This window comes from Lathyrus oleraceus, chromosome 5 (assembly GCF_024323335.1).
Source record: "Lathyrus oleraceus cultivar Zhongwan6 chromosome 5, CAAS_Psat_ZW6_1.0, whole genome shotgun sequence".
In the NCBI taxonomy this organism is placed as follows: Eukaryota; Viridiplantae; Streptophyta; class Magnoliopsida; order Fabales; family Fabaceae; genus Lathyrus; species Lathyrus oleraceus.
Genome location: NC_066583.1, coordinates 534,407,280 through 534,429,249, shown reverse-complemented (window position 1 = coordinate 534,429,249; position 21,970 = coordinate 534,407,280). Strand labels below are relative to the sequence as shown.

At 32.2% G+C, this 21,970-nt stretch overlaps 1 protein-coding gene and 1 pseudogene across 1 annotated transcript; both read left to right on the top strand.

The window, feature by feature from the left end:
* The first annotated feature begins 12,162 nt into the window (after window positions 1-12,162).
* LOC127081887 (uncharacterized) lies at window positions 12,163-13,392 on the top strand. The gene has a single exon (XM_051022114.1). It carries the CDS (start codon window positions 12,163-12,165, stop codon window positions 13,390-13,392), a length of 1,230 nt encoding a protein of 409 aa, XP_050878071.1.
* Window positions 13,393-16,370: 2,978 nt separating this feature from the next.
* Window positions 16,371-19,491, top strand: LOC127081886 (uncharacterized; annotated as a pseudogene).
* Window positions 19,492-21,970: the final 2,479 nt, after the last annotated feature.

The window sequence follows — 21,970 nt, the reverse complement described above, 5'->3', positions numbered from 1 at the left end:
CAAGATCCTTGCATGCTTTACACGTGTCCAAGTTTTGCATGCGTTGCTCTTGGGGAAGGCTTGGTTGAAGACATGCATGCAAAGATGTGTCGGAATCTTGCAGTATAAATATTCACACACATTTTCACAAAGGTATTCACAATATCTTCACAGCAATCTTCACAAAACCTTCACAAGATCTTCACAAGACCTTCACAAAACCTTCACAATATCTTCACAAACCCTTCACAAAACCTTCACAATATCTTCACAAGACCTTCACAAAACCTTCACAATTTCTTCACAAAACCTTCACAAAACATGTCATCTTCTTCACAATACAAAATCAAAGCTCACGTCAATGGTGAGACTTATGAATGTGATATGTCTGGCTTCCTATTTAGAAACACCGAATGCACTCGTTTTTGTCTAAATAGAGGAGCTGACTTCTCTTATCTGAAAAGGAAGATTGAGTCCAAACTAAGACAACCCGTGTCCCAAATTTTTTATCAACAACCTTTTTTTTCAGAAAATAACTCTGTCAAGTTTTATAAGTCATTGATTCAGAATGACATGGAGACACATTACATGTTTCGTAACCATGAGTATTCTGGTTACGAATACATAGTGTTGTACATTGTGTTGGAACAATTTCAACCAGCTCAGAATATTCAGTCACAGGTTATTGATCCTGTGATTGATGACGAACAAGATGTTGAGCACCACGTTGAAGACGATGTGGTTGATGATGCTGAAGACGTGGTTGATGACTTGGTGAACCGTGATTCTGAAGACGAAGACCAAGTTCAAATACCTATAGCGCAACGCTACTCACCGCCTGCGCACTTCACAACACTTAACTTGGGCGAGGATGAGCCCTCATCAGATATGTTCTACAACCCATATATGAGGTCTGATGAGGAGTTAAAGAAGGGTAACCAATTTCGGGCCAAGGAAGAGTGTCTGTTAGCAATAAAGAACTGGCACTTGAAAAACTGTGTTGACTACGATGTTATCAAATCAAATCTGGAAAGATACGTTATTGTATGCAAAAATCCGGAGTGTGGGTATAGGTTGATGGCATCGTACAAGAAGAAACATAATGCGTGGGTGATAGGGTCCATTTCTCAAGCTCACATTTGCGTCAACACCAACATGGCACAGGATCATCGCAAACTTAGCCATGATATGATCTGCCATTCCATATTACCTCTAGTTGAGGCTGACCCGTCACTGAAGGTCAAAACAATTATCTCCCATTGTGTGGCTGTTTTCAGATATACACCGTCATACAGAAAGGCTTGGTTAGCGAAAACCAAGGCAATTGAACTGGTATACGGTAATTGGGAGGAATCATACAAATAACTACCACGCTACCTGGCTGCACTACGATTGTATTCGCCTGGGACGGTTTCTATAATGGAGACCTTGCCGGCACAATCCCCTGACGGAACTCGTCTAGAAGGTAATGGAATATTCCATAGACTTTTCTGGGCATTCCGTCCCTGCATCATCGGTTTCACATTCTGCAAACCACTTGTTCAAGTCGATGGAACTTGGCTGTATGGGAAATACAAAGGATCGTTACTGATGGCGGTCGCACAAGATGGAAATTCTAATATTTTCCCAATAGCCTTTGCATTGGTAGAAGGAGAAACGGCTGCTGCTTGGAGTTTCTTCCTTAAGAATCTCCGAACGCACGTGACTCCACAAGCTGGCATCTGTGTGATTTCTGACAGGCACGCTTCTATCGACAATGCGTACAATAATCCAGCAAATGGTTGGCATGACCCCCCGTCTACCCATGTCTACTGCATCAGGCATATTGCTCAAAATTTTATGAGGGAGTTCAAGGATAACTTCTTGAAGCAACATTTGATAAATGCGGGGTATGCATTAAACCAACCTGGATTCCAATACTACCGCCGGGAAATAGTGTTGGCAAATTCTGATGCAGGGAGGTGGATCGATAATATCGACAGAGCGAAGTGGACTAGATCATACGACGATGGGGTGAGATGGGGCCACATGACAACAAATCTTGTGGAATCAATGAACGGCGTCTTTAAGGGCATACGTAACCTCCCGGTAACCGCATTGGTGAGTGCGACCTATTTTCGGATGGCAACGTTGTTCGTAACAAGAGGCAGGCGCTGGCATGAAGTGTTGCAGACGAGTCAAGGATATAGTGATGCCTGCATGAAGTTTATGAGGCAGGAATCTGCCAAAGCCAGCAGCCATCGGGTTACGGAATTCGACCGCCATGGCCACACTTTTAGTGTCAAGGAAACAATTGACCACAATCAAGGGCTGCCCAGACAAGAGTATAGGGTCCTAATACCAGACCGTTGGTGCGACTGTGGTCAATTTCAGGCCTATCGTATGCCTTGTTCCCATGTCATTGCAGCGTGTTCACACAGCCACTTCGATGCATTATCGCTAGTGTCTTCCATCTACAAAGTTGCAACATTGCTCAATGTATACGACAATCCCTTTCCGGTGGTAGCATTGGAGGCGTATTGGCCAGAGTATGACGGGGAAATTGTTTGGCACAACGAATCGATGCGGCGGAATAAAAGTGGTCGCCCAAATAGTAGGCGCATTAGAACTGAAATGGACGTCGCAGAGAAAATGCAGAAGAAGTGTAGCATATGTAGACAACTAGGGCATAATAAGAACAAATGTCCATATCGTGGATCTAGTTCCACAACTTAGTTTTCATATTCATAAATCTGTGTACCAATGCTATTTATCATTAAAGTTTACTTTTTATTCCAAATAGAAGATGACACTGGAACAACAAACACAAACATCTAACATTACAACACCAATTACTAAAACAAAAACAAATACTGGAACAAAAACAAGTACTAAAACAAGAACAAGTACTAGAACAATAACAAATACAACAACAACATGACAAACAACCATTAAAATCTAAGAAATTACAACAGTTAACACTATGTCGTCTGATCCATGCATCATTTGGATGCAATCAATGTCGCTTTCAACTTCAACCCACCAACGTATTGTTTCTCCAGTTTCAAATGAGAACCTTGTTCTAAGCCTCTGAATCCTTCTAATGACTTCACTAGGTTGGTAATCTCCCTCTAACCAAGACATCAAGGACCTTTTTAGTTGGTCCAACGAACGGATGTTCCAAAATTTCATCTCCATTGGGGGTTTCAAAGGCGAGAAAATAACATGCCCATCCCTTTTTAAGATTACTTGTTCAGGATCCGGGCGCCTAGATGATGTTCGCTGCCATGACGACGGTCTTGGGGATGCCATGACCAGATCTAGATAGAGAAAGTGATAGGAAATAGTGGTGAAGAAAATGCAAGGAAATAACACTTTATTTATAGGAAAAGATCTGGGTTGTAAACCAATCTACTTAACCCTAACTAGTGTCGCAGTTGATTAATTAGTCTTATGGGGATTTAGGGTTTCAATTAGGTCATAACTACCAAACTCTAATTATAACCGATCAATAAACCCTAATTATAATTGATAAATTAACCTTAACATGATTAACCCTAATTCTCCCAAAAATTTATACATAATATTAATTACTTCTAAATTAAATTAATATATATATATAAATTATATATATATATATATATATATATATATATATATATATATATATATATATATATATATATATATAAATATATATATATATATATATATATATCTTGTAAATAATTTTATTTATATATATGTATTAATATAAATTTATATAATTTATAATAAATCTAAATTCATAAATTAAAAAAAATTTAAAAAAAAATACATATTAAAAAAAAAAAAAAATTAAATGAGTGTAGGCGCCACTCCTAGTGGCGACTTGCCCTACCCTTTAAGGGTAGGCACCAACTAGGGTGGCGCCCAAGTAGAAAATTAGGGTAAAAATTGCCCATTTGTGTAATTTTTTTTAAAATTCTGGATATTTTAAAAAAAAAATCTCCATCTGCAGCATCATAATATAATGATTTTTGCCATAATTGGAAGGAAGAGATTAAATATAATAAGGGAAGTGAAATTAATAAACTAACTTAGAACGTTTTGTTTTTTAGTTAAGAAAGTAAAACGAAATATTAAATTAAGTTAAACAACTTGAAGACTAAATATGCCATAAATTAAACTGAAATATAAAAATAAGCTAACTAAGATCAAAGATGCTCTTGATTAACAATTTAAATGAATGAGTGTCATTTTACTTATACTCATACAAAATAATAATAATTGATTCACAACCAGCATTATTAAATCAATATTAAACAACACCTATGCTCTTTAAATACCACTTTCTTCCTTATTCACAATACAGCAAATTTTCAAACTTACTAGTTATCTCATCAATCATGTTTCGCCTATTGGGAAATTTTAAACAAACAAGAAGACCAGTTCAAGTTCAAAATTCCATGTTAAGCCTAATTAGATCTTCCTTCAAGTAACTAATCACTTCTTCTTTTACTTTTATTTCCACTTATCTACCTTAATTATCATTTATTTGAACTCGTACGCTTGAATTTCATCTAATTTCCCTAAACTTCGTTTTCTTTTTTATATTTATTTTTTCCATTAAAAAATATCTTATTTTCAACTATATTTATTGAATATATAGAGCTATAGTTTCATAAACTGCACGAAATTATGACATAGAAATCGATGCTTACGAATTTAAACTCTAGAAAACATAAGTACTAAACGAAATGTTGTTTGTTTGGAAGTAGAACTGCTCGTGGTGGATCAAGAAAGTCAGACCTCAGCAAAGGGGATGGTGGACAAATTAATAGCAATAATGGAACAAAGAAGGAAACGAAGGGTTTGACAAACAACAACAAAAATTCAGTTTCAGAATGATGACAACGGAGTGAAACCAAATACATACATGCAGCGGGGATAACAAAATAATTAGTATAAATATGGTAGTTTTGATGTTTGCAAGTTTTAATTAATGTTAATGATTTGAATGATTGCCGTGGTTGGTGATTTTAGACGAGTTGATTAATAAGAAATAGGTGTAGATCCAGATTTATTCATGTATAGTTGTGCTTGATATCATAGATATTGTTTAGAGAATTTTTTTTAAAGGCAATATATATATATATATATATATATATATATATATATATATATATATATATATATATATATATATATATATATATATATATGAAAAACACCATACGATCAGTAAAACAAGATGTCACAAGAGGCACTGTGGAAAAAAATCTAAAATAAAATCAAAAGGAAGAAAAAAACACAAAACGATTAGCGAGCAGAATGTTTGACTCGACTGAAAAACAAGGGTTTCATTCTAGCACTCTAGAATCTTCAATATGAATGTTTGATTTCCAATATAGATTTGAGCTCCTTATACAACATAATAACTATGGGATTTTCTCCTTGAATAATATCTTTAATTTCATCCATAATTAATGATGAATATGTTGCATATAATATGTTCCATAAATTTCTCTGACACAATATGATTTGTTTCAATTTAAATTTAAATTTAAATCTTCATTTAAATTTGAATTAATCTTCGTGCAGCTGTCAAACAAAACACCTAATCATATTGTTAAGTCAATTAGCAATAAAATTTAATTCAATCTTTGACCAAAATGTCTTTTAAAATGCATCAACAATAACCTATATTGCAAGACCCATATTTCGTATCCATATGTTATGACGTCAGTCCAACATGTGTCCCTTCTGCACCTCCATATAGCTTAAGCAAGCTAGATTAATTTTGAACACTTTGAGCACTTCTCCATTGTTGTTGTTTTACAAAATGCAGTCAACCCAAAAAGGAACAACAATTATGCATGAGAGTTTGACTTGGAATGTGATTGTGGTAATATAAGTTTGGTTTTTAAACTTCCTTTCTTGTTTGTCTAATTAAAAATATGTGTTGGGTGTGATTGTTGTTTGTGTCCTTAAAAGTATGTATTGTGTTGTTTTTGTTTTTATGATACAACAATTGAAATTGATGGGTATACTCGTCCATCTAAATTTAAATCTAGTAGACCATTATGAGAAAGTCATTTTAATTGGTGAAAGCACCAAAAAATAGTTGTTTAGCTCCCCATCGCAAGATTATGACCCCCCCTACCTCAAATAGATCCAATGTAAAGATAGACAAACATGGTCAATGATATGACAGATTCCATTGATATACAATTACAACATGATCCAGACTTATGTAAAAAATGTTAATTTAACAAAAAAGAGATTATTATCTAGGAAGGTTTTTCAATCCGTAAGTATATCTAAATTTGTATTTTCTCTAATTTAGTATTTAATTTTCTACCCATTATTAATTATTTTGGATGTTATGCAATGGTCATTGACAATTAATAATTATTTTTCCTAAGCAGAATAATGTAATTATCTTCTGTTTGTTAGGTAAACATCTTGAGTCAAAGATAAAAAATATAACTAGAGCGAAAGTGGTATTATTTGTAATACTAAAATATTCACTTTACTTTTGAATAATTTGTATTTATATTTAATTTTTTCCAACATGTATAATTGTGGAGAGTAAAAGTGGTGTTTTTCCCCGGTTAAAATATCCAATAGAGGGAAACAGTAGTGCGCTTTAATTTTTTTACCTTAACCAATGGTCTGAGAGGAAAGAATCGCACTTTCCATTACATCATATGTTTCATCCCGTACCCGACCGAGATAAAATCTTAATTTCAACTGAGGTAAAAGTATATTTTCATAGAGTTCAACCATGATTAGAATCATATAAAGGGGATTTTACCTCGGTTACACAAGCAATGTAACAAAGGGTATCATGAAAACTTTCCCTTTTACCCCTCAATTTCTGATTAACCGAAACAATAGTTGAAATGACAATTGGTTCGATCCCCAACAATAACATTTTTATATTTTCAAAACTAGTGTCATATACCACTCATTTTCTGTCAAAAAATAAAGGGAAACAATTTTTTTATTTTAAAATACAAATTACATTGTTTATACAAAATATTAAATTACATTGTTTATAAATATCATTCTTTTTATTAAATACATAGTTTCTTATGTTATATTATTTTGGTTTCAATCTAAAAATACAAAATTTTGACAAATTTGATTCACCATCATCATTCTTATTCTTTGAAAAGAACAAATCTATATTTTGTACTCATTGCTTTTCAAGTTCAATGATTTTGGACGCTTTCAATTTCTAATTTAACATAAAAAATATTAGATACATAACACAAAATTCTAGTTAAAAGATATGATATTATGTAAGAACGTCAATCTTAGAAAAAAAATTCTACACATTACAACAAATAATACTTTTTATGACAAAACTTTCACCACGAACAATATAATACCGAGGTGTATGTAACGGGAGTTCCTTGTTTTATTTTAAAAAAAACAATATGTTACCTCAGTTTTATGAAAAACCGACACAAATATATATGTTCAGGGTTTGAGATTCGATTCTCAGCTCTTGCAGTTTTATGTTTTATATGGAACCAAAAAGGCACCTTTAATTTTTATAGATTTTACGTCGGATATGTTACCTCGGTTTTCATTAAAACCAAGATAAATACTCTTTAATTTTTATATTCTTTTGGAATCAAAAAGACCCCTTTAGTTTTTTATAGATTTTATGTCGAATATGTTACCTCGATTGTCAGTATAACTGTGATAAATACTCTTTATATTTTTTATTCACTCGGTGTCTACATCGTTCACTTCTCGAGCCCTAACGAAAGAACACTTCTTCTCCAGCCACCAAAAGAACACTTATTTTCCAAGGAGTCCTGGCAAACCAAAAAACTCTCTCAACATTAATCTCTGGTATGTTATTATTGTTGTTCTTGTTGTTGCTTTGGTTCATTACTGTTGTTCTTGTTATTCTCAATTATTGTTGTTCTTGTTATTCTCTTTATATTTTTTATTCCCTCAGTGTCTACCTCATTCACTTCTCGACCCCTAGCGAAAGAACACTTCTTCTCCAGCCAACGAAAGAACACTTATTCTCCAAGGAGCCCTAGCAAACCAAACAACTCTCTCACCATTATTCTCCAGTATGTTATTATTGTTGTTGTTGCCTTGGTCCACTATTGTTGATCTTGTTATTCTTCAACACTGTTGTTCTTTTTATTCTCTTTATAGTTTTTATTCCCTCATTGTCTACCTCATTCACTTCTCGAGCTCTAGCGAAAGAAGATTTCTTCTCCAGCCAATGAAAGAACTCTTATTCTCCAAGGAGCCCTAGCGAACGAAAAAACTCTCTCACCATTATTCTCTAGTATGTTATTATTGTTGTTGTTGTTGTTGTTGCTTTGGTCCATTACTGTTATTCTTATTATTCTCCATCATCATTATTGTTGTTGTTGTTATTGTTGAGAAGCTTTATTTTTGTTGGTTGTGTACTATTTTTATTTTTTCAGAAGCTTTATGTGATTATGGATCGTAGTTGGATGAAAATCAATAGATTAAGTAAAGATTGTGAGAATGGAGTGAAACAATTTCTTGATTTCGCGGAAAAAAATCTTCCGGACAATAATGATATTTTTTTGGTTAAGAGATTGTTGACGATGTTGTTGTAGTTTTGTTAAGAGATTGTTTTTTTTTAGTTGTTGTTTAATGTAAGCTGTTGTTTTTGAGTTGTTGATATTGTTTAGTTGTTCTACTATCCAAAGTTATGAAAATTTATATCTTGTAGTTTAGTTGTTGCTATTGAGTTTGAGTTTTACACTGATATTGATATTGAGTTTATATTTTTTGTGATTCTGTGTGCAGCTCTCATCTTGTTTCATCGAGTTGAGTTTATTATATCTAATGTCAATTGTTTGTTTCACTAACCCCTCTTTTAACATATAACCTAGTAAATTTATTTTGAAAATCATATGTAAAATTATGTTTTATCTGAAACTTATCTTACATTGATTAATGATTTTCTAGCATTCTACAACTCATCATTCATCTCATGTTGTTTTATCGTTAAAATCTCTCCAAAATTTCTAGTTTTCGTTCAACTTTCTTCCATATTTGTTCATTTTTCAAAGCATCAAATTTTATGCTTTCAAGAATGAATTAATAGAAAAGGAAGTGTTGAATAAATAACTTGAAATATTTGAGAGATTTTAACAATAAAACAACGTGAGATGATTGATGGATTGTAGGATGCTTCAAAATCACTAGTCAATGTAAGTTTTTCTTCAAATATAACACGATTGTTCATATAATTATTTTCCTAACCAATTTTGAGAATTTATATGTTCAGTATAGGGTTTAATGAAATAAGCAATCCACATTAGATTTAATAAACTCAAAATTGTTCTACCCCACGATTTTATTAGATAACTTAGGTGAAAATATGGTATATCCATCGGTGAAATTACAAAACCGATGGAACATGTGTTTTTGCCATTTCAGAATTCCAAAAAGATCTTCCTGGTGATCGACCCATGACCTTTTCACATACCCGTCGGTTATTTTAAAACCAAGAGGTAAAGTGTGCATTTTTCATGACGTCCTTCGTTACCTCGCCTTTATACCCGAGGTTAAATGCATTTTGCATCCGACGCTAAATTTGTTTTTTCTAGTAGTGACACTTGCAATTCATCATAGAGATCTGTTCTACGCTTCAAATTGCTTTTCATGGAAAATGTCACTACAACATTTTTAGTCTACCACAACGCCTAATATTGGGAAGGTAAAAAGACCGTTCTCATAGAGTGTAATAGACAACAAATTTCATATTCTGTTGCGCTAATGGATATATTTTTTGGAACTTTTATGCAACAGTTGGAAACTGTTCCGATAGATGACAATGAGAACGGCTCTTATTAACAACAGGTTAACGCCGTTCTCAAATAATTTTTAATTATCTTAATAAATTTTTAAATATGAGAGACCGTTCTTCTATGTACAGATAAAAAAAAATTATTTGTGAGAATGTCACATGAATGGATCGAACCATGGGATATTACACATATCATTAAAACAAATTTTTTCGCTTCTTATATCATAAGTGTTAAACAAATTGCCGTTCCCAATTCTGAAATTTTTGGCGCTATACTTCCCTCCCAAAATCATCATACCGCTTCTGCTTCTTTTGTGACGCTTCTGCTTCTTTTGTGAATGATTCTTCACCCATTCCCTAACCGTAACCTTTCTCCTCTTCTTCTTCTCAAACCCTTCAACTTGCTTATACAAATTTAGGGTTTTAAGATTTATCAAGACTTTTCCAAAACTAAGTACTTCACGAATTAGGTCAATCAAGGGTTTCACGAAATCGTCATAAACAAAGGTTTGAAGTAAGTCTCTCGACAGTGAAGAGGATTTTTTTTCATTTTCAAGTTGTGTATAATTCACCGCCTCAATAAGTGATTCCTTACAATCTCTCTTTCATCTTCTCTCAGGTTTTTTGTTTGGTTTTACTTAGATTTGATTATGATTATACTTTTATAATTTACTCGATTCGTCGTAGATAACGTTACCGGCATTGATCGGAGATCCGAAGTATCAACAGAAGTTCATACCCTACACACTGAAGCTACAATTCTTTTTGCCCAACTAGTATTATACCAAGTTTGTATTTACATCTATCTATGAAATTTGTTGGTTTGGTTGCTTGATATTCATGAATTTGATGTAAATGTCTAGTTCTTGTTACTTGTTGAATGAGTGAATTTTTAATCCTCTTCCTGCACTGTATGTTCAATCTGTTTTGATAAATTATTTTTTTAATGTTAAATTGGATTAATCCTCTTCCTGAAATTTTTTTATTTCAACAACATTGTCAGGTTTGAACCACCAAGAGTAAACAGAGACTTCATGAGCTGGAAATTGTTGCAGGAAAACTGTTGATAGTTGGATGATTGATACCCATATAAGGAAAGAACTGGTATCCCGCATAAATTGCAGTGCCGAAAAATAGACTTTTCAATAACCACCCAAATTTTCTCTCAACTTCATGCTCCAAGGTTAGTTCTTCTAATCATGCAACATAATAGAGCAGTTCATTCACAATGAAAACAAATTCATTAGGTTTCAATTTCTTTGCATTTCACAGTTCTAGATTTTGACATATGATTGAATCACATAAATTCCTCAAAATCAGCATTAAGTACAATTTTTCACAGTAGATTAATTAGTAATACTTTAATTTGAGATTTTTCTTTTGTTTTCATTTCTCAATAATATGATTTCAGCCGCAACAATTTTTTGAACTAAATTATGGATAAAAAATGATACCTTTGCTACTAGAAGATGAAAATTTACGAGATTGTTCATTGATTACAACTCTTCTTCTACATAAGTACTGCAAAAACAAACATCAAGGTCAGATTTTTATTTGAATTTGTAAAACAATGAAAAGTGATGGTAAAATTAGGGTTGAAATTTCCTGCAACAATTTTAGGATATAAGATATCAAATGGAACTAATTGCCAAAGAAAGAATTTTATAATTTTGTCTCAGATTTAAAGGTAATTTTCACTAAAGCTTCATTTTATATATAGATATTAGTTATAATTCTAGTATCTAGATATTCTTTACTTGACCATTCATATTCTATAACACTTTGCAATGATATAACCTCAAAAGTTTTCTTGTTTTTGGTTTCTGAAGTTGAAGCTGGAGGCGTTAGGATATCGGGAATCACAACTTCGACGAAGAAAGTTATGATCTAGAGGTGAAGTGACCCAACTATTCACAAGAAATTCACTTGAGGATTCAGTTAAAAAAGAAAGGTGAAGCTTCTTCTTATAATGATTTATTTGATTACTGTTTCACCAATAGCATCTTGTATAATACTCATATCTTCTAATATGTGTTGAGTATGAGAATAAGTTAATACTTTCTAATAAATATCTTTGAAAATGTGTATGAGTTTATATTTACTTATAAAGGCCATGTCAAATAGGGTAATAGATACTTTCCCCCACCATCACAAATGAGTAGACCCACCTATAAAGGATTAACAAGGCATAGGCACCAACACATACACCAGAGTTGCAAATGTAATGTTCTGACTATTAAAATTTTCCATCTAAAAGTAGGATTTTTCACTTTCAGCACAAAAGCCTAACTCAGTTCATAAGAGGGGCCACCAATTGTTTTATATTACACATCCATTGTTTGCTTCCCTGTCTTGCTTATAATTTTTTATACATATATGATAGTCTCCTCATAAGCCTGATGGATAAGGAATGGATAAAGGAAAACCCTACGAGTAAAGAGTATCAGAATGGTCTTGATTTTTTTCTAGATTATGCATACACCAAAGGAAATCCCCGAGGGAAAGAGATTTTGTGTCCTTGTACGAATTGTTACAATACCAATTGGCTTACAAGGAATGAAGTACGAAATCATTTAATCGCATTTGGATTTCAAAAAGGATATGATGTTTGGGTTCGACATGGTGAGAAAAAACTAAAACCCGGTGATCTTAATGATAATTATATGAATCATGAAGAGGATCAAATCGACGATATTTATGGACTATTGCATGGAAGATTTAGAGATGTTGTACAAGAAGAAAATGAAGTAAATGTAGGCCTCAATGAAGATGCAAAAAAGATCTATAATCTAGTCGAAGAAGCCAAACAAGATTTGTATCCGGGTTGTAAAAACTTCTCTAAATTGTCGTTCATCATTCGTCTTTATTTATTGAAATGTCTTTATGGTTGGAGCAACATATCATTCAATGCTCTCTTAGAGTTGTTGAGAGAAGCTATGCCTTCATTGAACGTCCCTGATACGTTCAGCAAAACCAAAGGTATGATAAGGGACTTAGGGTTGGATTATAAGAAGATCGATGCTTGCCCTAATGATTGCATGATATATTGGAAAAATCATGAGAATTATACTTCTTGCCATGTTTGTGGTGCTCCACGGTGGAATGAAGATATAAAAGGAGATGATAAACATGAAAAAAGTCATAAGTCTCATAAAGTTCCTTTGAAAGTTTTGAGGCACTTTCCCTTGATTCCAAGACTTCAAAGACTGTTTATGTGTTCAAAGACTGCTAGCTCATTAAGGTGGCATGATGAAGAACATTCGAAAGATGGGAAGTTGAGGCATCCTGCAGACGGAGAAGCATGGAAAGAATTTGATAAATGTCATTCTGAATTTGCTGATGAGCCGCGTAATATAAGACTTGGCTTGGCCAGTGATGGATTTAATCCATTTAGAACCATGAATTTGTCTCATAGTACTTGGCATGTGGTATTAATACCATATAACTTTCCACCTTGGTGGTGCATGAAGGCTGAGTATTCTATGTTGTCTTTATTAATCCCTGGACCACGTTCACCTGGGAATAACATTGATGTGTACCTTCAACCATTGATAGAAGAATTGAAAGTGTTATGGGATTTGGGTGTAGAAACATATGATGCATCACTAAATCAAACTTTCCAAATGTGAGCATCTCTCTTATGGACTATTAGTGACTTTCCTGGGTATGCTATGTTGAGTGGCTGGAGTACAAAAGGGAAACTAGCATGTCCTTGTTGTAATTATAACACTAATTCAATATATTTGAATAATAGTAAAAAAATGTGTTATATGGATCATCGTGTTTTTTTGCCCAAGGATCATAAATATAGGTCAAATGTTAGGAATTTCAATGGGAGCATAGAAGATAGGCCACCACCAAAGTTGTTAACTTGGGAACAAATCTCAAATAAACTAAAGGACGTCAACAATGATTTTGGCAGGTTGCAAAAGAAAAGTAATAATGGTCCATGGAAGAAAAAATCAATATTTTTTGAGTTACCATATTGGAAGCATAATACTTTACGCCACAACCTTGATGTGATACATATAGAGAAAAACATATTTGATAGTATAATTGGGACTTTATTGGATATCCCAGGAAAGACAAAAGATCATAAAAATGCACGTTTAGACTTAAAAGAGATGGGTATTAAAAAGAAACTTCACCCCAAAGAGGTAGATCAAGGAAAAAAGTCAGTGTTTGCAAAAGCATGGTTTTCCATGACTGCAAAGGAGAAAACTACTTTTTGTTCTGTATTGAAAAATGCAAAAATACCAGATGGTTGTGCTTCAAACATTTCAAGGTGTGTTCAACTTACTGAAAAGAAAGTTAGTGGATACAAGAGCCATGATGCACATTTCATGTTGCATTACTTGCTTCAAGTGGCTGTGAGAAGTACAATGCCAAACCAGGTTGCACACCCATTAATTCGTCTTTGTTCATTTTTTCGTTGTTTGTGTCAGAAGGTGATTGAGGTGGCAGATTTAGATATCTTGCAATCTGAGATTGTAGAGACACTTTGCCAATTCGAGACAATTTTCCCCCCGAGTTTCTTTGATATAATGGTTCATTTGCCAATACATTTAATGAATGAGGTGAGAATGGGAGGACCTGTTCAATTTCGGTGGATGTATTTTCCAGAAAGATATCTAGGAAAATTGAAGGGTTATGTTCGTAATAAAAGTCGCCCTGAAGGTTCTATTGCTGAGGGTTATTTGGTTGAAGAATGCTTGACATTTTGCTCTAGGTATTTTCATAGTGGTGTTGAAACAAGATTCACTAGAATAACAAGGAATAGCGATATATGTGATCCTCATGAACGTGAAAGTTCAAGCTCTTGTCTCAATGTTGGTCATCCTATTGGAGGAAAGAGAAAGGGTGAAGCAATTTCTTTGGATTGCAAATCAAGCAGTTTAGCCCATCGTTACATCTTATTCAATCATGAAGATGTCCAGAATTTTATACGGTAAATGAATATACTTGTAGGTTTCAATTGCATAAAAGAATTGTTTTACAATAACTTTAACAGTGTAGTTTTAATTGTAGTGAGCATGAAAATAAAAATCCCAATAAGAGAAAGGGGTGGAGCAAAGCAAAGAGTCAAGGTTTAGATTTTGTTGAATGGTTTAAGAAGCGTGCATTGTTAAGTGATGTATCTGAAAACCTTAGGAAGTTATCCAGAGGACCAAATGAAATTGCACGATGTTTTTCTGGTTATGTAATTAATGGATATAGGTTTCATACAAAACAACGTGATGTTAAACGTAAAACACAAAATAGTGGTGTGACACTGGCGGCAATAACTGAAAGTTTTTCAAGTACCAAAGATGAAAATCCAATAACACAGTCAATAACTTACTATGGATTAATTACAGAAATAATTGAGATATACTATTATGGTAAGTTGAAGTTTGTGTTATTTAGATGTGACTGGTTTGAAGTTGAAGAGGAAAAATATGGGATGACTTGTGTTTACTTCAACAAGAGATGTTATACATGGATGATCCTTTTGTATTGGCTTATCAAGTTCACCAATGCTTCTACATTCAAGATCCTTCTGATGCAAATAAACATTATGTTATGAAATCTATTCCGAGGGATTCTTTTAACATGAATGAACAATCAGATTCAAATCTCCATCAATTATATGATTGTGATATATCAGATCATGCAGTGAATCTAGCTTCAAACGATGAAATTTGTGAAGTTGAATTTGGTAGGAATGACATTCCACCAACCATTGTTGATATTTTTGTACCTGTGTCAGTTCTAATAGAATCTGATGACGATTCAAATTTATGACAATTTTTTATCTATGTTTTGTGAATTTCATTTTGAAACAGTATATATATGTTGTGGATTTTATTTTGCACTTTCCTATTATTATAGTATTTAGGCACAAAGTTGAGACCACTAATTACACAGACTATGTTATTAAGATTGAGTTTTTTTTATTCTAACAATTCTGAAAAATGTGTGCTAGAATCAATTTAATTTAGTTTGTGAATCAATTTAATTAGTTTTGTTCTAAAAATTATAGTATTTAGGCCTAATAAGTTGCTTTTTATTTCATATTTACTATCCGCATATAAAATGGATTTTATTAATTTTTGTTGATTGCTAATTTTTGTTACTGCTATATAATTTTTGCTGATTGCTAATTTCTGTTACTGCTATATAATTTTTGTTGATTGCTAATTTTTGTTACTGCTATATAATATACTAAGTTGCTTTGCAAACTACTTGTTGTAAAGAAGGCGTATGTTGTAAAGAAGCCTTGATGTTAGGTTACTCATAGATGTACGACTTGAGCAATTTTTCCCTCTTGAACTAATTCTTAGAATTGAGCTGGGTCTAGTCAATTTTCAATCATAATAAAATAATGAAAAACATATTGTTTAATTGTTTCTGTTGCAGGATAATGACAAACAAGAATGATTTTGTGTTTGATTTCCAAGCTAAGTCTAGTACAGATTTAAGGCGGAAGATGAAAATCAAGGTTGAAAATGAAAAAGCTTTAAAAGACAGCCCAACAAATCAAGGAAGCATTCATATAAACACCAATGTTGAAAAAATTCAAAAGCTAAACCATCAAAAGCAATCAAAAGTATAAGTCTCTAAGAAAATGGTTAAGCCATGCATGGTTTCTGCTCAGAACAATAATAAGAATCGGTTGGATGTAGAATCCTCCAAGAAAACTATCAAACCAAGAAAAGTGTCTGTACATAACAGTAACACTAGGAGCCAATCAGAAGTAGAAGTTGTCAAGCCGAGAAAAGTGTCTGTTCTGAATAATAATAAGAGACAACTTGAAGTAGAAGCCACAAAGGAAAGTATTGAGCCAAAAAAAGTGTTTGTTATGAACAAAAATACTACGAAGAAATTGAAGTCTACGGTGGATCATCAAATTAAAGGTTCGATTGAATCACAAGTCTCAAAGAACAACAATGAGCAAACCAAAGAGGTAATAGTTAGTAATTTCTAATTCAATCCTAATAATAAAAATAGGGACAAAACCACTTATAGTAATTTATTATTTTATTAAATGGATTTTTAATTATTATTTGTTAATATCAAATTCATTAAAAATCACTTATAGTAATTTATTATTTTATTAAATGGATTTTTAATTACTATTTGTTAATATCAAATTCATTATTCTTTTACATTCAGATTCTGCAAAGCCTCAACAATACGATGAACAAGTCTCAAGAAGCATTTGAGAAGAAAATAAGTATTTCAAAGTGTATATACATGCCACTTACTAAATGTCTAGATAAAAATAAAGAACAAAATGGAGTTGAGGAATTTGACGATTATGATATAGAAGAAAATGAAATGGAAGAATATATGGATAATGGTAGCAACCATGATAGTGAGGAAGTTGAGGGAACATGTGCAAATAAAGCTGAAGGTAATAGCTTAGATGCTTCATCCTCAGGACGAATAAGAAAACGAGGAAAGACTTTATGTCGGAAAATTCATGCACGAGAATTCAAAGATAGACAGGAGATCGCCTTGAATGAAGTAGGACAGCCAATTAGGCCAGATGAAAAAACAGTGTCTGAACTCAGTAGTTTTTTAGGGACAACAGGAAGAAGTTCAGATTTATGTCCTCTCACTTTCACTAGTTGGATTGCTTTGGTTAAGTTTTGGGAGCAACACAATATAAATCCTGTGTGGGATTATGTCAATGTAATTAATTTTTTTTATTTGATTTTGTGTTTGTTAGCATACTTTAATGTATACATCTATCTAAATATATATTTTTGCAGGAAAAATACAATGTTCCAAAGGAAGGAAGGAAGGTTGTATTTGCTATTATAAATGATGCTTGGAGACGATACAAATGTTTTCTTAAAATGAATCATTTTAGTAAGTATAAAAGCTTGCACGAGCAGCTAAAAAATCGTCCACGAGAGGTACCAGAAGAAGATTTTAGAAAGTTATTGGATTATTGGAGAGATAAAAAAACTCAAGTAAGATATATTCATATTTATGTTTTACAATGCTGAATTATATACTGAATTAAAATCACTTTTGGGTTCTAGCAGAAGTTTCAAATGAATTATATACTGAATCTGATAACATTTCTTAGGGACTTTAGTCATAACATCTTACTACTATGTGACTTTTGAATATCCATAAAAGCTTGATTGAACTTGTACATATAACTATTGTCCATCATCTTGATACACACTTCACAATAAACACGAATGATTGTAGGAAGTCAGTCATCAAAATGCCGAAAATATAGCTTAACTAAAATGGAGACATCGAGTGGGGAATAAAGCCTTTGCTGTTATAAGAGAAAAAATGGTATTATTTTTTAAATTATTCTCATTGAATATTAAATTATATTATTGTATTAATATTCTCATAATCTTGTTTTACTTGGTTTAGCGTGAGAGTAATGAAGATAAAGAACCTCCAACGCAGGCTGAAATTTTCATTGCTACTCGACAAAGTAGAAAAGGAAAGGAGTTGGATCAAGAAACTAACCATGCAATAGTAAGTTACTGTTGTTAAATGTTATTATTATTGTTAAGAGTTGTTGTGCATAACATGTATATAAAGACTTTTCATTAAACTTGTATTGTTATTCTGTAAATTCATTCAATACATCAGTTTCTATCATTGCATGATTACAACTTATTGATATCATGGTGATTTTTTTTTTGACAAAATTGACACCATATATGCACATTCAATTCATATTTCATAATGATAATCTATGTTGCCGATCCTTTTAGGGCTAGTTATGTTGTGATCATCTTGATCACTGACACTACTCAAAGCGGTGGTAGCATAAATGTTATCAAGTTGAAGATTTCTTGTTTTTGTTTTTGTGGTTTGGAGGTTAATACTAGTCGCCTGTGGGCCAGGTCCATACCCTCCATTTCTGCTTCTATCAACTTGTTTAGCTTTATATTTATGGTTACCACATGTTCTGATCATATCAACAAAAACAAAACATTAGCTCGTGTTTATGCACAAGAATATATGATTACTGGATGAAAACATTAATGAAATATATACACTTACATGGTAATGGTCATAAGTTTTGTAGAAGAAGATTTATAATTGGTTGTTCACAGCAGTGGCATTTGTAAGCTTTTTTATTTCTTAAAGTTGTGATATTTTGATTGTTTTGTCTTGTTCTTTGCATTTCATTCACTACTACTATATTATGTATATGCTAGATAAAACTTCAAGACTTGATTGAAAATCATGGACAACCTTCTTCAGAAGCTTTTGAAAGTGTATTTGGCAAACAAAAACCTGGAAGAATGCGTTGCCATGGAAGAACCACAACACCGACTCTCTTGAAAAGAAATGAAGAAATTGCCAAACTAAAAAAAGAGCATGCGGATGAGGTTAGACAATTTAATGATAAGATACAAGAAATTGAGGAGAAACGTCTTCAAGATAAGGAAGAAATGGAAAGAAAAATGCAACTACTTCTTAAGACCATTTTGAATCAAAACACCTCAGAGTTGAATATAGAGGCTCTCGCAACTCTGATATCAGCTCCTGCAACCGATGCTAACAATGTCTTACGTTCTTTTGCATCAACGCATGCTCCAACTAATGATCAAGTAATTAAGATTGAATTGTCTTATGCTTTACATTATAGTTTTAGAGCTTTATAATAATCTTATTTTCATTTTATTACTTTTATTTTGCAGATCATGAATGATAATATCAATGAAGATTTTCAGTCATTCGATGATGAAGAGACGTAGATATGGAGATGTAGATGTAGATGTTTAAGTTTACTTTTATAGGTTAAAGATGTTATTTTCATTATGAACAATGATTGACAATATGAAATGTATATTGAAGATGTTTTGTTGATTATATATTTTAAATTGAAAGATCATTTTAAAATTTGTATATGAATATTGCTATGTATAAAAAATTATGAATAAGTATCAGGTTTATAAAACAAAATGGTTTCACATTAAAAAAAAATCTTTGTTACAACGGTTATAAAGTATTGTCGTAGTATAAAATCGTTGCAATAGCTTTTGAAGAAGAAATTTAGATATGGATCTACTAGAACGGTTTCAAATGAACAACAACTACGAACCGTTGTTATATCAAATGAAACAGTCATTCCCCAAAACACCAGAAAGTCAACGGTTTTAATATGAGAACGAAGTACAACTGTTGCTATTGGAAGCCGTTCTCTAAGGAATACTAAAAAAACGGTTATGTACGGGGTGTTGCCATTGGACACAATAACCGTTGCAATAGGTTAGAGCAACGCCTTAGTTTGACACGGTCTAAAAACCGTTCTAATAGAGAAAGGCAACGGATTTATAAGTTTTTGCAACGGTTTTGTTGCGATGTTGTAGAGTCAAAATGTTGTAGTGTGTTTTCATTATCAATGTTGAGTTTCACAAGATAGCATCCAAGATATATAATGGTGGTGTTCACGTTCTTATTAGATGTAGAAGGTTTCTTGTGGATTGTTATGTTGATAATATCTTGGGCGTTGTTACTATTTGAATGTAGGATATAGATTCGTTTTAGGTTAACTGAGTAACTATAACCGTCGGTTCTTTTATAAAACCGAATGGAAAGGTTATTTCTTTTTTAATTAGAAAAATAAAATAAAATAGGGACTCTCCTCTCAATTTTATTAAAGAACCGAGGTAATATATTACTTGCAAAACAAAATGGTGAATGGTAAAAAAAATTGAAAGTAACATGTATTGTTTCCTTTTTCAATTTTTTAGCATTCACCACTTTCTTTGTGTGTTGTAATATTCAAACAAATGACTATATTTAAAATAACATTTTCAATATCTTGTATTAAATATACATTATGTTTAGAAATAAATTTCTCAATGTTGTCAACCGAGAAACACAATAAATTATGGAGTGTTTTCTTTGACTGGCATTATAGGAAGGTTATCCAAAATATAACAATGGTCTTGCAAGAGGTGGAAACTACAATAACTACTAAAAAAACATCATTATGTAAGATAGATTGCAAAAGCAAAAAAAAAGTTGTTCAAGATTGGTGTTAGAAGAACAACATACAACACACAAACCTTTTAGATTTTTTTTATCTTGCAATTCATCCCAAAGAATGATGTGTACGAGTTTGGAACGACTATAGATGATGTAGGTTTATGGAAAAAGTTAATGAACGAGTGTTTTTATAGTAAAATCAGATTATCTAACTCATCGATTATTTAAAGAACCGAAGGAATACATCATTTAGTTTACAAATTATAAAAAAAAAAAAGGCACCACTTTTTAAAAAAACATAAAAACATAAATTACATTTGTTGGGATTTAAAGGATGTCCTAAATTAGTTTTACGTCCGGTTATTTACAACGGAGAGAATATATGATATTTTTTTAAAATAAAAGATAAGACATGACGCATCCTATAATAAATCTCGTTTTTTTTTTGTTGGATGAGGTGAAAGTTCTATTATGAAATGTATTATTTATAGTAGTATAACTTTAATCAAACTAGCAAAATTCTTTTTTTTTTCATTTTGATTCAAATAATTCTCTCACTTGATTGTAAACATCACTTTTGCATTTGACTCGAATCAAAGTGTTATTTTTACCCGTATTTTATTATTTATCTCTAACACATATAAAAATCAATTTCTTTCTCTCTTAAAAATAAATCTCTCATAATCTTTAAAAAACCTTGAGTGCTTTGTCAAAGTGTCATGCAAATGAGTTGATACTTATAAACTATCCCCCACCTTTTTTATATAATGTCAACTAGGAATTTTTTAAGATAAACATGACATATGATCCCCTGAAAACGAATCGTCTCTTGCATAAATTTTTTGAACTTTTCCTTATTTGACAAAAACTGAAAGAGAGAAGAAAAAAGGTAATCAATAACAAAATAATTAGAAGGCCACTTACAAACACTCCAAATGCATCAACACAACAAAGAAAAAACCATGCAACCATACAACCTCGGTGAGAATATACATTCACATATTATACAGAGAATAAGAGATTATAGATGTGTTAAAAAAATTGGAAAAAAGAGAAGAAGAAAAAACATAGCCAAAACAGTACTTAATACATAAGAGTAGTATCACTTCAAACAAAATTAAAGCAATGAATTTTTTCCATTAGTAACAATATCAATTTAATCTGTTTTGACGCTATTCTGTATTTTATTTTATCTTGGTTTTATTCTCTTGTAATGGTCCATCATTCTCTCTTAGGTTAAAG

What these genes read in the sequence shown, in the direction of transcription:
- LOC127081887 (XM_051022114.1), top strand. Translation starts at nt 12,163, where the DNA reads ATGGATAAGGAATGGATAAAGGAAAACCCTACGAGTAAAGAGTATCAG.